Source organism: Anoplopoma fimbria, chromosome 6 (assembly GCF_027596085.1).
Source record: "Anoplopoma fimbria isolate UVic2021 breed Golden Eagle Sablefish chromosome 6, Afim_UVic_2022, whole genome shotgun sequence".
NCBI classification, from domain to species: Eukaryota; Metazoa; Chordata; class Actinopteri; order Perciformes; family Anoplopomatidae; genus Anoplopoma; species Anoplopoma fimbria.
The window spans coordinates 5,748,166-5,761,516 of NC_072454.1; the positions used below are offsets into that span (position 1 = coordinate 5,748,166).

The following is a 13,351-nucleotide window of genomic DNA, read 5'->3' on the forward strand; positions in this document are numbered from 1 at the left end:
CTGAAATGTAATGCAGTGAAAGAAAAAATGTAAATACTCAAGTAAAAGTACCTCAAAAGTACAGCACTTGAGCAATGTACTTAGTGCAATCCTCTTATTGATATCTGAATCTAACAAGCTACAATCACAAAACAAAATGCAGCATCATGAACACAAGCACACAACCAACCATCCTGGCAGGTCACAGGTTGACTTGGAGATCCTTTTTAGAGCTACGCATGCAATGTTTGTGAGTGCAGGATGATGAAAATAGCTGACAACCCGCATCGCCCGGGCTCAGGTTGCTTTTATCCCAGGTCTAAAAGCAGCGTCGAGATGAACCGGTGAATCAGAGCAGAACGGAGAACGTTATCTCTGCTTTTACATCGTTTTCTGGGGAGAACACAAATCGGAGCTGTGACTCATGTGTGGCTTTTATTTTTCCGGCAGCTTGTACTTTCCCCTGTTTGATTAGTTCGGTTGGATAAAGGTGCCAAAAGGCTGCAGGTCAACATGTGGCCGTTTTGGGGGAATTATTTTCTAAGGTTCAATTATCACTGTGTTTCACTGTGTTTTGGTTACGTGTTCACTGAGGTTTGACAGAAACTTGGTCTGTGGTTTGTTTGAACTCTGGCTTGTTTGTTTGTCCTCATGGGTTACTGTAGTATGTAGCTAAAGATGTGTAGCTAAAAGGCAGAGGAAGAATTCCAGGAGTGTTTCTACCTGTAGCAACAGAGAAGACACAAAGGACAAAAACAACCTGTATGTGTGTGTGTGTGTGTGTGTGTGTGTGTGTGTGTGTGTGTGTGTGTGTGTGTGTGTGTGTGTGTGTGTGTGTGTGTGTGTGTGTGTGTGTGTGTGTGTGTGTGTGTGTGTGTGTGTGTGTGTGTGGATGTGTGTGAGACCTTTTTTAATCGTCACATGACTCCGTTGTGACAGGCATGCATCGGTAACGTATCTCAAATTGTCTGAAGTCAAAATGCTGTGTCACAAAGCCAGCGTGTGATTGCGTAAGAAATATTGGCAGTGCTATTTATGAAGGACTGTTGGGCTCCATAGTGATAACAGCAGCTCATACCTGCACTACATTACTGACTGTATCGGCCTCTTAGAAGACAGACAGGGTATTAGCTTCACACTCGAATCTAAATGTTATGTGTAGAAACGCTTTTACACAGAAATTTCAACGAAAATTGCTACAAATACTAAGATTAATAGCTAACGACATTTTCAAAAATGATATTTGGGAAATACACTAGTTTACTTTCTCACCAGGAGTTTACTGTAACGCACAGTGGCTGAACTGTGTGTTAGCCAGGACAAATGGGATTGAACACTGACGCTTCAGCACTGTAAGATTGGACAATGGCGTGTCCCAAAGTGTCAACGCGCAATGATGTTGTCTTGAGGCTGATATTGATATTTGACAGTTTTCAAAAACTATTTTTTTTATAAAAACACATATCATAACTACAGATTTTTCAAGATCTCTTAAATTGGGGTTTTAAAGAATGAAAGACCGACAGAGTACAGAAAATGAACCTGGTGACATTTCTGTACTCACATTTATTGTTACTTTTCAGTTGACATCTAAGCCGATACAGATTTGTTTGAGATTGTTTGTGTAAAATATACAACATTTTTCATAAAAATAATTTTGTTGAGAAAGAAAAGATGCTGTTCACAAGTTTTTGACTCTTCTCTTGACTCTGTGTCCATGCTGTCGACCAAGCTATTTTCTGGTAATGTTTATCCTACCATAACTTTTTTACTTCATTCTCCAAACTGCACCTTTTTTCTTAAAATATTTCAATTTTATTCTCTAAATATTTGTATCCTATTAGTATTGATTCTTTCTCAATATAACAACATTATTCTCACTTCCCCTTCAATATTTTCTCACTATTTATTATTTGTTTCTATTCTACCCTAATACTTTTAAATGTTATGGGAATAAAATAAAGAGTCTACCCATGATAAATAAACCTAACAAGGTTCATTAAGTGATAATCCCTCAGTAGCTTCAGTAAACGGTAAAAAAAAAACTGTTTTCCAATCATCTCACGAGTGCTGTAGTGAACTGAACACAGAGGTGAAATACTTACAGCAGTAAGCTGATCAGAGTACCTTGTGCCAGTGATCATGAAGATAACTGATCCTTCATGCCACCTCATCAAACTCCCACCTGACTCTCTCTGTTGGCTGCAGAGGGAAAAGGTCTTAAAAACACCCCTAAAAAGGAAACTAAATCTGGCTTCAAATGATTTTGGGGATGTTTGATAAGTGTCCAAGTCATTATCGGGATGAGCTGAGTGATTCCCATAGTTACTGTATTTTCCACATGGCTTGAGTGCATGAACTCAGTACCCTCTGCAGCCAGACTGTTGTGTCAGCACCGAGCGGCAACCACAGTACCAGAGATAAATGTTGAAATAAAGTTTATTTATGCAGCGACCTTTTCTGTCGGACGTCACGGTCTGCGTCACAATAAGAGAAAAACGTGGGAAAGCGAAACAAAGGCCAGTCTAAACAGGTGATGTAGGTGGAGGACTGTGTTTAAATTTGAAGGGTGGTGTGACGACAAACCCTGATCAGAGGATCTCTACCGGGCTGTAGCAAATCATGTGATCTTGAAGTGGATTCTGGTTTTGATGGCGTTTCGGTGTAAAGACATCAAGAAAGGTGTAACACCAGCTGGTTCACTATCCACCAGTCTATAGATTCGTCCATTAGATTCATTGATACATCATTTTTTAAATTAAATTGAACAAAAATGGTGAAAAATCCATGCCATCCGAGAGCCCAAAGTAAGGTTTTCAAATTGCTTATTTTGTCCGATCAACGAGTTAAAGTAATTTCAAGTGTCGGTTCAAACTCGGGACCTTTGACTTTTTTTATAGAGTGAAATGTGATCATTTTAACAAATAACTAATTATTAAAGCAAAGTTTTTCAGCTTAATACTAGGGATGCACCAATCCAACGTTTTCCCTCCAGAACTGATACCTGGTTTTATGAATTTATGCCTCCCTATGTGGAAGTGAATCTTGTATGTGTAAGGCAACACTGACTTAAACATTGCTTTCCTAACGTTGTAAAACAAAATGCAAAAAATAAATGCATATATATAAATGAACTGAATTGTTATGAATGAATAGAATAATAAATTGTACACCGGCAACTTTTTAAGAAATCTTCGAAATTAACAGGAATTACAATCAAAGTGAAAACCTTTCTAATGCAGCAAAAAAAAACAGGAATTAGAATTAGATTTATAAACATAGAATTGAATAGTATCGATCGGCCCCATTGCCACCGATGATCCAGCTATTTCAGTCAGTGTCAGCCCGATATCGGTATCAGTGTTCTGGATGCTTTGCCTTCTATGATACACTTTATACATCAATTTTAGCTTAAATACTGTTGTAAATTTCCCCCAAAAATGTTGCTTTCATTTTGTTATGAGTAAGGAAAAGACGGAAAGACAACAGGAGGGAAGAAAAGCAAAAGAGTGAAGATGGAACGCAAATGTGAAGTTAAGCTACAGGATCGAATTTAGGTAGAGTATGCACCGAGTTACCTCTGAACTCTGGTGTGTGTGTGTGTGTGTGTGTGTGTGTGTGTGTGTGTGTGTGTGTGTGTGTGTGTGTGTGTGTGTGTGTGTGTGTGTGTGTGTGTGTGTGTGTGTGTGTGTGTGTGTGTGTGTGTGTGTGTGTATGAGTGTTTGTGAACGTGAGTGAGGGGTCGGTGAGTGCATCAGAATCAGAAGTCTCAGCGACCTTGATGAAGCGCCGTGACTCCCATTGTTTTAGATCCTGAAAGACTGCAGCAACAATGGCCCCAGACTATCAAAGAGTGGCACCAGACACACACACACACACACACACACACACACACACACACACACACACACACACACACACACACACACACACACACACACACACACACACACACACACACACACACACACACACACACACACACTCTCAGGAGCTAGTTGAAGTAAGCAGTTCCAGTTGGCTTGATTGAATGGAAGCTGGCTCATCAGTAATGAGGGTTTGGGTGATGGTCAGTCGGGGTTAATGAGTTTAAACCGACGAGCAGTGAGACTCACTGACGGAACATTCCCCTGATGAGATAAGATAATGGTGCCTCTGTTTTCTGCCTTTCCTCTTAATCGTATCCTATCTTCTCCTTAATGTGCGTTTTGCATGTTTGAATGTGTAGTTTCTGTCTCTGTGTTTCTGCGGCGTCTCGATTGTAGCCAGAGGGGGACAGACTGTGATTCTAATGATCTGAAGCAGATGGTTACCACCTGTGGTTATTGCCGCGTGGTTTAACCGTTAAATTGTGTTGTGAAAAAGCTTTGCTCAGCAAGCTAGATTTAGTTTGGATGTATTTAGGAGCTGGCACTGTGAAACAAGACGGATATAATATACATTTTCCAGCTTTATCAAGTCATTTTAATCTGGAATTGAGTCATTGTAGTCTACGTTTCTTGAAACAAGTGAAAAACATATTTGTGCACTTAGGATTTTTCTGCGTGTTTCTCATGCAAATCATCATGCTCTACTTTTCCTCAAATAAATGACTTTTTCTTGATTTTTTGAATATTCTTGGAAGTTGATTTCTATTTTATATTATATGTAATTGTTTTTCAGTTGGATTTAATTCAAACAAAGTTGTATTTCCTGCCTTAGGAGGACTGTGTTCTTCACAGATTACAGTAAATAAGGTTGTCTGGTGATGAAGATTCAGACTTAACCACCCATTCATACGTAAGATAGTTTTTCATTAGAATTTGAATTGTTTTATTATATTGGAAAAATAATTGTTGCCCTATTTAATGAGAGCAATACACAACATAACAGTCACTTTTAAACATTTATCAAAATGTCTACCATGTACTGCAGCCTGCTGTGCCCTACTGTATAGGTTCCCACACCTGTTAGCGTTAATTAATTAGGTAAACAATGACAAAATGAGAGTTTCTATCAGACTCTTGGAGCAGTTTTTACAGGGATTATAAAAGGGAGCTCAGGCTGATGTTTTCAGGTGTTCTGGCCTTTCAGGTTTAATAATGGCCTCCATGACTCCCTCTGGAACCCAAGAACTCCACAAACAAATGAGAATACAGACTCCAAGCTCCTACTGTAGTTACAGTACACACTCACACACACACACACACACACACACACACACACACACACACACACACACACACACACACACACACACACACACACACACACACACACACACACACACACACACACATACTTTGACACCTACAGTTTGAGTTTTCCCCCTCAGCAGCTAAGGCCTTACTTAATCTACAATATGTTACCTGCTGTGGTTCTGGGTTCATTTCATCTGCATAACAATGTGACGGTTACATTTTTTTATGCAACTAATTTGATTGGCTGATACGTTGGCTGATACGTTTAGCGAGAAACACTCAGACTACACTGTTGATTTTTTTTCATCAATATAAAGACAAAACATTTGAATCTGCTAAATGTTCCCTTTCCAACATACAGTACATCACTGTTTCCATTTTTACGATTGTATTTAGGGAACTTAAAGTACTTGATCTTCTACAATGTGGCTGGCTTGTTTCTGTTTTAATGGCATAAAGTGTTTTTCCGTTTTTTCCTCTGGTTGCATGTTGCAGGTTTCAAACAGACCTGATCCTCTGTGATAAACTGCATGGTGTCACCACAGAGGGAGGCTATCAAGAGTTCAGCCACACCTCATCTGTTGTTGTGGTTTTTGAAGTTATATCTTGGACATTCAGCCTGCAGACAGATCAGAAGTTGAAAAGCTCTTTGTTCAGAGGGATGTGTTTGACCTTAATCAGATAACGGTTTTTGTGGACTTCGTGAGGCGTGAAGACTCTTACAGCCAACCGCCACACTGTAACACGTTCTCGCTTTTATGTCTTGATGACAGATACATTGTATTTTTGTTACTTCTGAGTACCTTGGAAATAAAATGTTGCAACAGTATAAATGTCTGGGGACTGATAAGATATCTTCCTGCTGTTGTGCATTATGTGAAAACCCCATTCATGACCAGATTCTCCCTTTTTAGTGATATGATTTTACCTGAGAAATGAGTCGCTCTGTTTCTTTTATTCCCCAGCTCCAAAGTGGTCAAGATTTAGATTAGAAACTTTTTGGAGAAAGAAAGTTTTAACCTGACAGGTTGCGTCTTGAGGCACATTTGTGATTTTTGGTATTAAAAAGAAATGTAAATAAGATTTAACACACGTACGAAATGTGACATCTACAAAGAGCATGTGGCAATAACACAAAAAAACCGACTCTTTTTCTTCTCCTTTTCTTTTTAGCAACCAAATCAAAAACATAAACTGACACTAGCGGCGATCGTTTTGCCAAGTTGTTGATTTCTTCGTCAAAATGAAATATATATAATCTACAGTTTGTTTATTGGTCATCGTCCATGCCTACATGACATAACGGTGCTGCCAAGCATGCAGGCTTTTTGATGTTCATGCATCTCCAGCTTCCACATAGTCTTGTGTCGCTGCTGGCCTGAAACGATGAAGATGATTCAAACTTTGTGTGTGACGTTGTGTTTATGATGCTTATTTATGATTCCTCACGCTCCTCTTGTCGTTTTTTTCCCCCATGTGTTCTAGTCTTTTCATAAATCTGAACATTTTTGCACCAGACATACACTGTGTAGACAAGTATGAATGTGAGCATTAGACAGAAGCCAGAGAAAGCCAGACTCCACGTGTGATGTCTTAATATGGGTTGTTGTGCTGCTCTCTTGGACTGAACTTCTGGACTGTCTGTCTGTTTGAGCTTTTATATGAAAATGGGACTCGTTTCAGAGCATGGAGCCAGAAAAAGAAACCATATCCTTGTGTTTGCATAGTTTGGGCAATCTGCAGGTCTCATGTAGTGTTTGTTGACAGCGTGAGTGACATCCGGGACATATTTTGGGATTGCAGTTTGATGTTTTTTTTATCTTCTGACATTATTGTTCTCTTTAAACAACGACTGAATTAATGTGAGGAAATTAAAATAATGACTTTGTTCCACATCTGTAAGCGGTGGTCCACTTTATGGTTTCCCATGAAAACAAATTGTCATCTATTAAAACCTTTTTACTTTCACGTGGAGCGTCTGGCTGAGCTCCAATCACGTAGCATCCTCTCCTGTTTACAGAGTTCAAATTCAATTTTGCTCAATAGGCCTTGCTCAATCCAAATAAGAAGGAACACGTTGAATAAACAAACATGTGAAACTGCAAACAGCAGTGCCTTTATTCACCTGCGTCCGGATTATGCCATTCAAATATTTATATTTTCAATTTGAAAACAGCTTTTTTTTCTGCTGAGAAAAATGTGTAAGAGCTAAAGGGAACTGATGGAACTGACAGTAAAAAACATAAACACTGTACCTCAGTGTGATTTTATAGATAATATAAATCACTTGGATTAAGAAAAGGTAGTTATATTAATAATATTAGAGTTAAAAATACAAATTGGGCTTTGTTGTATATATTCTAAATAACTTATTGAGTTTTAACTTGTGAGTGAATCCCAGTGAAACTGTGGACCGTCACACTTGGTGCTTGTCAAACAGGGCTGCCTTCTCTTAGTCGTTTTTATACTTTTTTTTATGCTGAATTACTTATTTACCGAGAAAGAAAAGATTTAAAGCAGTGCTTTTTCCTGTGATTCTTTGTGGAGAAGCTCAGTTATGTCAGGAATAAATCGTATGAATGATAGTCCACTTCGAATTTCTTTGGTCGAGGAAAGCCCTATTTTTAAATCACATGGGGTTTATGATAGATTTATAAATACAAACATTGACAAACCAGCTGATTTTCATTGTCACAAAACAAACTGAAGGTGTAACCATCCATCCTCATGTCTGTGTTTCTTTCCGCGAAGGAGCAGTTCGGAGCGGCGTAAGGAGAAGTCTCGGGATGCAGCTCGCTGCCGGCGCAGCAAAGAGACGGAGGTTTTCTACGAGCTGGCTCACCAGCTGCCTCTACCCCACAGCGTCAGCTCTCACCTGGACAAGGCCTCCATCATGAGGCTGGCTATCAGCTTCCTGCGCACACGCAAGGTCATCGCCACAGGTAGGAATACTCCGCACACACACACACACACACACACACACACACACACACACACACACACACACACACACACACACACACACACACACACACACACACACACTGGCCTTATGTACACTCTCTGACCACAGGGCACACAGATACAAACTATAGTTATGTGTAATTAAATTGTTGCACAAAAGAAACAGACAATGTGTGTAAGTGTGTGTGTATGTTTAGGTTTGTGTGTGTCGGTATGTATGATTAATGGTCCCATAAAATAGGAAGGTTTTTGTCGGACCCTTTCTTTGCACTTCTTCTCCTTCCTCTCGTGTAATGTAAAATTAGAATCTGAGGAAGCTCGATAAAGAAACAGACCTATTGTTCTGGAATTCCTCCGCCGCGTCGCTGTCTCGAATATGAGATCAGAGAACTGCTAAATTAAACCGTAGCAGCGTCAGTGGTCAGTGGTCAGCACAGCGTCTGGAACACAAACTGTTTATGTTTTGGTCAACAGAGTTGCGAAACAGCTTGTGTGTTCGGTTTACACAGGAGAGAAGTTAGTGAAGTGAAGCACTTCAGCCCTCGAACACCATTAAACTTCCTCATGGCTCATTGAAAGTCAAACCTGTTCTTTATTTAATCTAAATATAGTTAAACATGCTTAAGTCAGGGGGCTGCACGGTGGTGTAGTGGTTAGCACTGTCGCCTCACAGCAAGAGGGGCCCGGGTTCAATTCCCAGGCTGGACAACCTTCTGTGTGGAGTTTGCATGTTCTCCCGTGTCAGCGTGGGTTCTCTCCGGGTTCTCCGGCTTCCTCCCACAGTCCAAAGACATGCAGCTTAGGTTAATTGATGACTCTGAAATTGCCCGTAGGTGTGAATGTGAGTGTGAATGGTTGTCTGTCTCTATATGTCAGCCCTGTGATCTGGCTCCAGCAACCCTGCCTTCGCCCATTGACAGCTGGGATCCTCCAGCACCCCCGCGACCCTTAACTGGATAAGCGGTTACGGAAGATGGATGGATGGATGGATGCATAAATCAGTATTTTTTTGTAATAACCATTGAATGACTTAAGACTTTTTGGGCTACATCAATTTATCACGTGGAGAGAATCTGAATCTGTGGATTTATATTTATATATATATATATATAGTTTCATTCATGGGTTTGTTTGTTTTGTAACCTAATCTGATAGTGAAATGTGACTTTAAAAAAAAGCCTCTGTGGCATTAAACGATAATAAACAATTGAACAAGCCTTTGTAATAACAAGCTGCCAGTAGAACAGGAAAGTAATTTGATTAATGTGCGAGCTTAACCGTATCTGTAAATCTTTACATGGCCAACTGCCATTTGTTTCTACTATTATTATCTCTTATGTAACTTTCGATGGCCTAGTGATTGTCTTTTTATAAGCTGTTAGGGAAACAGTGACGCATACAAGTCACGCTTCCTAAAACAACGGTGACTGCTACTTCCTATTTCTTTTCTATTTCAATTAAAAAATTAATGAATCAATCTTTTTTTTGTACAATTTATCAATTTTTATAAAGTACATTTCATACAGTAAATGCAGCTCAGAGTTCTTTACAGTAAAAAATTGACAAAATAAAATAAATACAGCCTGAAAAAAGCTCAAAAAGAAATCAGAATGAGAGTTAAGTTGAAAATAAATCAACATTTAGTAAGTCAAGTATACAAATTATTTAGTCACAGTATTGGATATGGAATCTCCTGATTAGGTTATATAAAGTACAATATACAATACATAATACATAATATATATATATATATATATAGTGTGTGTATTTGCTGTAGATATATTTGTGATCATAAAAAGAAGCAGAGCAGTTTGCGTAACGTTAATGTTTTTCACATAAATAGCACAAAGTTCTGTGTTGCGTTAAAGGGTCAGTGCCCCCAAATAACAAACACATTTTATCTAGTGATGCAGTAAGTTTCAGCTTCATGTTCCAAGAATTTGAGATGTCTGCCTTTTGGTCATATCTGCCCCTGAAACATCAGCTGCCACCGTAACAGAATGAAGGTAAACTAAACTTTGCGATGCTCAAAGCATTGAAAAAATTACATTTGAATAAAACCTTTCCGGAAACCATGTCCCTGATTTCTAGAATTCGGGTGAAGTGACCATTTAAATTCAGCATTAAAAAGGGAAAAAAACATCCTGGAAAGCTTACAGTTCACAGACATGATCTTGCAGACAAAGGTAGCGATGAGTAAGAAGAAGAAGAAGAAGAAGAAGAAGAGGAGGGATGGAGGTGGGGTGGGCGTAGTTGGGTCGGAGGAGAGGAAGAGGTCGATGAGTTCAATGGAAAGAGGTGAGCAGGAGGGAAGAAGATGGTTTATGAGACAGAGGGAGAGAGAGTGTGCTGGGGGAGGAGTTAAGGTAATGAGAGAAGGAAAACAGTGTGGGATGGAGGAGGAGGAGGAGGACGACGACGATGCAGCAGCAGATAGAGTGTTATCAGGCCGCTCTGATTGCTCCGTGATGGGAGGATAGATTGCTTGAGGAAACACGGAACTCTGCCCATCGTTCAGCCGATGCTGGCATCACCCCCGCTAGCCATAACACCATCTGCCTTGGCGCCTAACGTGCACACGCACAAATAGTGTACATGCACCCGAGAACACATAGGCAAGCTGCTGGAGGAAACACCTCTCTCATGTAACGTGAGCTCGGTTGTGACCCCCAAAGAACAGCGATGTACGGATAAGACTCAAATGCTGATTGGTCTATATTTAGAGTTATTTGCAATATTGATAATTCACTTGGTTGCAATGATATGAGTATGTTTGATTAATGTTCCTAAGTTGACACAGTTTTTAAGCCTCTGCTTTAGCTTAAGATGTTACGTAATTAAGTGACATTGAAATCTTTTTTTTTTTTTTTTTTTTTGTCCCTTGTCATGAAATTCCAAGATGGAAAACATGAAATCTGTGTGTTTAATTAGTGTAGTGCCGATCAGAGAGTAGATGATGTTAAGAGGGTTTCCTCTGACAGTTTAATTACGAGTTATGCGTCCGACCTGAGAAAAAAAGAAGTCCCACCATAAATCAGTGAACTCGGTAACATACTGTCCCGAGTCACATGCTGTGAGAGTCTCACATGACCCGGCTCTGTCCTGTCACTTCGTTCTGTCCAGCGTCACAGAAAAAAAAAAAGTCCCAAAAAAGTACAGAGGAAGTGATTATCTGAACAGCAGCTGTCCCTGTCTGACACTCTTTTCTGCAGCCTTTTATTTTGAAACAAGGGCGGTTATGCAACCAAAGAACAACAAAGAGAAGAAAAAGTGCAGCTCAGTCCAAATGACTGGTAATCACAGCTAAGTATTTAGGCCAAAGGTGCCGCCGGTCTTTGGACTGGGTCCCTGAGAGTCTCCCCAGCTCCCCGGGGCCCATGAAAAAAAAAAAAAAAAAAAAAAAAAAAAAAAAAAAGCTCTAGGGGCTAACGCTATCTGGGCCCGGCTCCAGAACTCGAGCCCCAGGCCTCGCCGGGAGCCTTGAGAACGGGCCTCTCTTATCTCAGGGAAGCACACTGGAGGAATTGCAAACACCTCCGGCCCCATCGGCTACTGGGCTTTGTTCAGCGTGAAGCCACCGTCCACACACACACACACACACACACACACACACACACACACACACACACACACACACACACACACACACACACACACACACACACACACACACTCCCTCTTAAGCCAGTTTGTGTTAATTAGCTCTGCAACAAGACATTGTGGACACCCTGGAGTGTCTGTGTATAAATGTTTGGGTACCCCGCTGTACATATTTGAGCATAATTCCATAAAGTGTAAGTTATGTCGTTAGAACCGGCGGCTGTGTTATGAATGCTTGTGTAGTTTTGGGTGTAATTTGTCGGGGTCGGGAGTGGCCTGAGATGCAGGAAGAAGCTGCACTGGTTTGTTTTGGAACTGATCCAAAGCTTCAAGAAGGAAAACAAGCCTGATGCATGCACACACACACACACACACACACACACACACACACACACACACACACACACACACACACACACACACACACACACACATACACACACACATACACACACACATACACGCACACACATACATGCATTTATAATCAGCCTGCAATAAGAGAGACAATTTTTGACTGTAACCCAGCTTGTTCTCTGTCTTTCCGTCCAGGCAGCAGCAGCAGCAGCAGCAGCAGTGGCGAAGGCGACGATGACGATGACGGACAGATGGACAGTCTGTACCTGAAGTCTCTGGAGGGCTTCATCACCATGGTGACATCCGACGGCGACATGATATTCCTGTCCGAGAACATCAGCAAATTCATGGGGCTCACGCAGGTACACGGCCGTTACCGTAGGACGTAACTCTGGGAATAGAACAAAACAGACACGTGCAGACAGGCATTCGCTTTAAGCAAACACTTTACAATCATAAACACGAGCCTGTAACATGTGAGTCTCTTAACTTTAATGTTCACTCCACCAGAGTCTCATGTAAAAAGCACTCGGTACACACTGTCATCAGCAAAACAGGTGGACATAACATATAGGAAAAAAATCAAAAATCCATACAGCCAAGAAATGTCTTTTAGTTTAAATTGATTTGAATACTATATCTTGAATATACAATATATTTATTGATTTGGTCGTTATGGTAAATGCACATAAGACAACAAGGCCCCCTTTATTCTCAGCACCAGCTGTCATTTATTATTAGCCACAGATCATTATCAAATTCCAAAATTCTATCAATTATCATATTTTGTTCATGAAATTAATTTGATGTTATTTAATTCTGTCATACACAACATACACAAACAGTAGCAGTGACATTTGTCTTGACTTAGATGAAAATTGTGGAATACAGATTGAACTAATATTCAAACATCTCTCATTTTTCCTGCCACAAAACATATTTACACCTGTTTTGTGAAAGAAACTGTTCATGTGGATGTTATTATTTTAAAAGATGGCAAACGGGAAGACATTAATCCAGACAGAGCGACGGTCACGAAAGTCAGTCAGAGACGTGGATTCAAACTGTCAGTCAGATGAGTCTGTTGTGTTTGTGTGAAATACCTCTCATGCCAGCAGGGTGTGTGTGTTCAAGCCAAACCCTGAGGTTTAACCCTAAACACACTCCCCAGTTTGGTATTCTGCTTGATTTTTTTTTCTTCAGTATCTGAATGGATGAGTTTCTGTTTGTTTTGAAGCAATTCAGAGTTTTGGAGTGACGTGCATTATTTT

General features: G+C 40.2%; 1 protein-coding gene across 2 annotated transcripts in view; it reads left to right on the forward strand.

The window, feature by feature from the left end:
- Positions 1–13,351, forward strand: part of LOC129092356 (endothelial PAS domain-containing protein 1-like) — a 50,267-nt gene that overhangs the window by 12,587 nt on the left and 24,329 nt on the right. Inside the window, exons 2-3 of one of the 2 annotated variants that reach the window (XM_054600277.1) lie at positions 7,911–8,101; positions 12,276–12,442. In XM_054600277.1, the coding sequence (XP_054456252.1) occupies positions 7,911–8,101; positions 12,276–12,442 (358 nt within the window). The remainder of the gene's footprint in view (positions 1–7,910; positions 8,102–12,275; positions 12,443–13,351) is intronic. The other variant, XM_054600279.1, reaches the window with a different exon arrangement.